Genomic DNA, 5,377 nt, shown 5'->3' on the forward strand with positions numbered 1-5,377 from the left:
GCTACGAGGCAACGTTGCTAACCACTGCTCCACCTTGCGATTTTTAGCTCCAGTTAAAAAGATACCAGTCTATTTTTTTAAGCTTGACTTGAACTTGAGGTCTGCGTATTTGAGGCTACACACTTTTCTGTGGTAGTCCTTTTCTTGTTCACTCCATTTAGTATATTTTAGATTTGACTAAAATTCTGCGAGTTCACAGAAAAGTTTCTGTTGTCTCCTGTTTTTCCTTTATTTTAACAAAAAGCATCTTGAACGAGAACAACTTCCAGGTTATTTAATATATTCCTAAATTGATGTGAATTAAAAGATTATCATTCCAGATTTTGCCATATTACAGAATTGTAGTTTGTAGTCTCTTTTTAAGACACAAACTCTGTCCACTGGCTGATTCCTGACCAGCTGGACCAGCGTGTCACACATTATGGTTCAGACCCCAAACTGAATAACTGCACAAAAGGTGCTGCAGTGTCGCTCTGTGGGGATGTGAGAGCGGCTCTAGTGTTGCAGGAGGTCGGGAAGCGAAGTTGTCACACTGCCAACTGCAACAAAAGGCTTGTAAGGATTCCTGGCAAAGCACGACAGGAGTGTCCAGGGGTGTGGCGCTTATCACGGCAAATGATTTACAGCAGCGCAGCGTGAACACGGTGCCCTCAGTCACACATGGAGCATCATTTAAACTGGCAGGTTCAGTGAAAAGGCTGTTTTGTTTTTGTTTTTTGCAAAGATTGTTTCATAATGATGAAAATATTTAGATATAAAAGTGGTATGTCCATCACTTCTGTCGATCTACGAGTGAACCGAGGCTACAATGAACACAAATGAACCGCAACTCAGGAGCACTGCAAAAATCACACTAATGCTTTCAGCCAGAGATCTACAAGTACTAATACATTCATTGATGTCTTGACCTCTGCAGCGCTCTTCTCCTCCGTCTCAGACATGCAGCTCAGTCTCCTGTTAAAGACTTTGGCCTCCACCAACCTCAGACTTTGCAGTTCTTTCCAACTGTAAGCCCCTCGTTCTAAGTCGTCGTCACACTTTCAGGGCGAGGGGGGAAAGTTTCTTATAGATGAGAATGTAGTTTAGTTGTGTAGTAACATCAGTTTTAGGAGACAGTTTTGCAGCCAAACGGCCAAGTTGAAACTTGTGCGACACCCTGTAATCAAGCTGCTCTCCACGACCACAGCAGATCCCACATTACATCACACTCATCCTCACATCCCTTTATCGGCTCCCTGCAAACTGCAGAATTGAAATACTGTTTAGCACATGCAGGACCATATATGGGTTTTCCCTTTATACATTTCAGATTTTCTATTCCACTTTTAGGCCCCTCAGATCAGATCATCCAGCGTCTATAGTTTATATCTCAGTAGGGCTCAGGGGGATCGTCCCCTCTGTAGCAGCCTCCTCTGTTTGAACAGCTGTGAACGGCTTTAAATGACTTCTCACAAACCCCATTTTTATCTCATTGCTTTTCCTGTAACAGGGCTGTAATTTGTCTGTATGTTTAATGGTGGCTCATGTATGTATTTGTTCTGTTTACTCTGCACAAGACTTTGTTTTAAAAGGTGCCGTACAAACAGAGTTTTACATCGTTTTAACTTTACACAAGTGCTTCGTTTAGCGCTACAGCATGAATCTTTGCACACAGTTGAACAGACAGTGTTGTTGTCTTTCATGCAACCACACATGAGCACACACGGACAAACACTCGCCGTGGCACACGCACAGCGATTCAATCAACGAAAAGAGGAAGCTGCACAGCTGTGCCGTGTTTTACTGTGGTGGGGGTCTGCTGCTATTTTGCATATCAAGATTACAGCCCAATAGCAACACGCAGTCAGCGTTCAAATGACAACCTTCCTCTTTCAGACACAGCGGGACGCAGCCGCTTCAGTACCGGTTCTCTCATAGTTCACAACAGGAAATAAAGCCTTACACTGCTGTCTCCATCTGTTAGCAGGATTCCAAATACCCCCACATTCAAACTTTGAGCTACTGTTCTAAACAACACGAGGGTGTAAATGGAGAATCAGGTGGTGGCTGGGGTTCGGCATTTCTGATTTAGAAACAGCTGAATTATGAACTACAGCTGGGCCACAACACCTTGACAGATATTTAATTCAGAAACAGTTTATAGAGAAGTCCTGTCGTATTCAGCCTGATCATTTTATGCAAAGTACAGTACAGCAATATCAAAGAGGTTACAGGCTATTGCATGTCTATTGTACTGGATTAAACCTTATATTGTGTTTATTTTATTGTGTCCACCTCCTCTACAATAAAAACACACGGCGCACAAACTGTACGAAAGATTACGTGAAGCACATTTTTGCAAATTTTGAACATTTCTGCTCGTCTTCTTCGCACAACTCAGAGCAGATGTAATCAATCAGATCGATCAAAAGTCATATTGTACACGATAACATGTAAATAGAGCCGCAGCGGCGTCTTGTACTTACATTTCTCCCAGTGCATACCGCCTATCAGGTCAACACCATATAGCTAAACGGAAGAAAATCAAAGTGGCGGGACGACCGACGTGCTTTATAAGAGGCTAACAAACCCCCAGGGAGGTTCACAGCTTCTCCAACCACAAATCTCCCCCATGCATCTAGTTTCACTGTTGATGCTGTTTAATGTGAACTTCAGCTGAAAGCTTTAAAAGAAGAACAATAAGGCCAATGACCAAACATCAGGGAAACATTCACCAAATAAAGGGCATACATGAAGCATAAACTACCTCCGCTTTTAACAAGTTGATAGAGTTTAACTTAGACTTCCAAGTTTGGGATGTTCACTAAAAGTAAAAAAAAACAAAAAAAAAACAAAGCTACTGATTACAAAAATGTCTAATTTATGTGAAGAGGTCAATATTTTTATTTGTTTAAAGTGAAATAAAAAAGTTACATCCAGAGGTGGAGTCAAGGCTTCGTTAGCACATCTGAGCATAACGACTGGAAGCAGGTGGAAACAGCTGGTCTTGCACTGAGAAACGGATAAAAAGCACCTACCAGCATGTGTGAAACTTATTGATTTCCAAACCCCAAGCAGTTTCTGGGTGCTTTTTTTCTGCACTGTGAGCAGTATAAAGTCCTGCACCCCTATGGGAACAGCACAACTATTTCTAGAAGTCAAGTGAAATTGCTTTTGATTTTTTATTAAATGAAATACAAAAAAATAAAAAAACAGGAATTAACAAATACAACATTTTTTCAAGTGCCCACAGCTGCTACCAATACAGGAAAGAAAAAGTGGCTCTCCATGCTATAGATGGGCTATTTGACCAGGCCTGTCTGCATGTTTACAACCTCGACAATCTTTTTCACTCTACTGTACACATCAACTCTAGAGAGATGGTTCACTGTGCTGAATGCCTCTTCCAACAACTTGCTCCTCTGTATGCTGTTTTTGAGCCATGCTGCATTTATTTTTTCCATCCATCCATTATCTATACACCGCTTAATCCTCACTAGGGTCGCAGGGGGCCTGGAGTCTATCCCAGCTGACTCAGGGTGAAGGCAGGTTCACCTGGACGGGTCACCAGTCTATCACAGGGCTACACTTAGAGACAGACAACCAAGCACACTCACATTCACACCTACAGACAATTTAGAATCACCAATTAACCTCAACATGTTTTTGGACTGTGGGAAGAAGCTGGAGAACCCGGAGAGAACCCACGCTACACGGGGAGAACATGTAAACTCCACGCAGAAAGATTCCGGTGCCCCCACCGGGACGCGAACCGACAACCTTCTTGCTGCGAGGCAACAGTGCTACCAACTGCGCCACCCTGCAGCCCGCATTTATTTTTTGATTTATTTATTTTCCTCAGTCTCCTCTCTGCTCTCCGTAAACACAGCCTGCAGTTCAGCTAAAGAATCAGAGCTTTTGTTGGTCACTGCTGACTCAGTTATGGCTTCTCAGTTGCGCTGAGCAGTGTGGGATTTTTTAGTTTTTCACAGGATCCGGTGTTTATTTTTGATGAGTGTTTTAAATGAGAAATTTACAATAAAGTCATTTAGATGAGCTACCACAGTTTCTTCTGGCTGAACAGTGTGTCACAAACGATATCAGAAAGATGAAAACCTGCGGCTTCATTCTGGTTTATTGTAAATGTGTGTCCAAGTTAAACAAATGGGACATAATGTGTTCATTAGTGAGTGTTTAAGGTGCTGAAAGGCATCTTTTTTTTTTTTTTACTTTTCACAGGACGGGGCCTGCTGTTTCCTCCTGCTTCTAATGGCTTAGCTAAGTAAAGTAAATCCTGAGTCAGTTCTTAAACACAGAAATGATGTTGTTAATTATTTTCCTGTCTTAATGTTGTACAGAAAGAAAACAAAAGTGTTTCCTTTATATTCAAACATATATAGTTCATTCTTATTTATTGTGATTAATTTAGATTGGCACTATTTTCAGAACAATATTTTTTAAACTAAGCTGTCATTAATTCACACTAAAAAGCTTTCTCATGTGAAAGATGCAGCATGAATTTTTCTTCACCAAATTGGACTGGCTGCCTCCATCTGTTTCCACGGGCGTTGTCAGTTGTTTCATTGAAATAGGACCAGCTATCACATTAACCTGCTGCAGTGAAGAAGTATTGAGCAACAACTTAAGTACATAAACAATCATTTGCAAATAAATTAGCCTTTAAATAAACACTCAGTACAATCAGTCTCAGATTTCATTCCAAATGTTGTTCCTAAAGCGCTGCCCATGCCGATCAAATAACTTGATGCTGTCGATACTAAAATGAAAAGAAATTAATTTGCCTGAATAAGTTGGGGCTTGTTCAGGAAATACTTTGCACATACTTCAGATCATTTTCACCAGCGCTGAGGAGCCAATCTGGGAGTGATACGAGCCCCACAGCCGGATCTGTCTGGCTGCCATTTCTTGCTGGGGCATTTCAAACGAGAAGGTGTGCCAGCGCTGACCTGTTTTGGCATGAGAGTAGAAAATTAGTCCTGCTCTGAGTGTGTGTGCAGCGTAATCAGAGGATCTTGATAAGCGACAGCAGGCTTTAAGTCTTCAGGTGGAAAAATAGAGGTGAGTCAACATTAATGCGCTGGTGACGGTTCATGTGTTGGTCAAAAATTACACCAAAGTGCTCGTAGCATGCAGGATGACTCAGCGTGTGCTGTGGGGGGCTGGCAAAAATAAATTATGTTTTCTGGTTGCCTTTTTGTTGTTATTCTTTTTTACTTAGCAGGCATGCATTTATAAATGACTTTTCCGTCAGCCATTTATATATTCTTTGCACACCAGACCAACACTCTGCCACCAGTCACTCACAGATGCACCTTCCTACTTATATCCTTCTCTCAATCATGCTTTTTCAGTACACCAATTATTAAAAAGATGGGGA

The 5,377-nt window shown here is 41.6% G+C and overlaps 1 protein-coding gene across 2 annotated transcripts in view; it reads right to left on the reverse strand.

Annotated features, from left to right (window-relative positions):
- The window catches only part of pou2af1 (POU class 2 homeobox associating factor 1), a 22,015-nt gene extending 19,489 nt beyond the window's left edge, over nucleotides 1–2,526 (reverse strand). For both annotated transcript variants that reach the window (XM_008280567.1, XM_008280566.1), the window contains exon 1: nucleotides 2,466–2,526. In XM_008280567.1, the coding sequence (XP_008278789.1) occupies nucleotides 2,466–2,481 (16 nt within the window). In that variant the 5' untranslated portion in view covers nucleotides 2,482–2,526. The remainder of the gene's footprint in view (nucleotides 1–2,465) is intronic.
- Nucleotides 2,527–5,377: the final 2,851 nt, after the last annotated feature.

The sequence above is a fragment of the Stegastes partitus genome, unplaced genomic scaffold (assembly GCF_000690725.1).
Source record: "Stegastes partitus isolate 25-593 unplaced genomic scaffold, Stegastes_partitus-1.0.2 Scaffold199, whole genome shotgun sequence".
NCBI classification, from domain to species: domain Eukaryota; kingdom Metazoa; phylum Chordata; class Actinopteri; family Pomacentridae; genus Stegastes; species Stegastes partitus.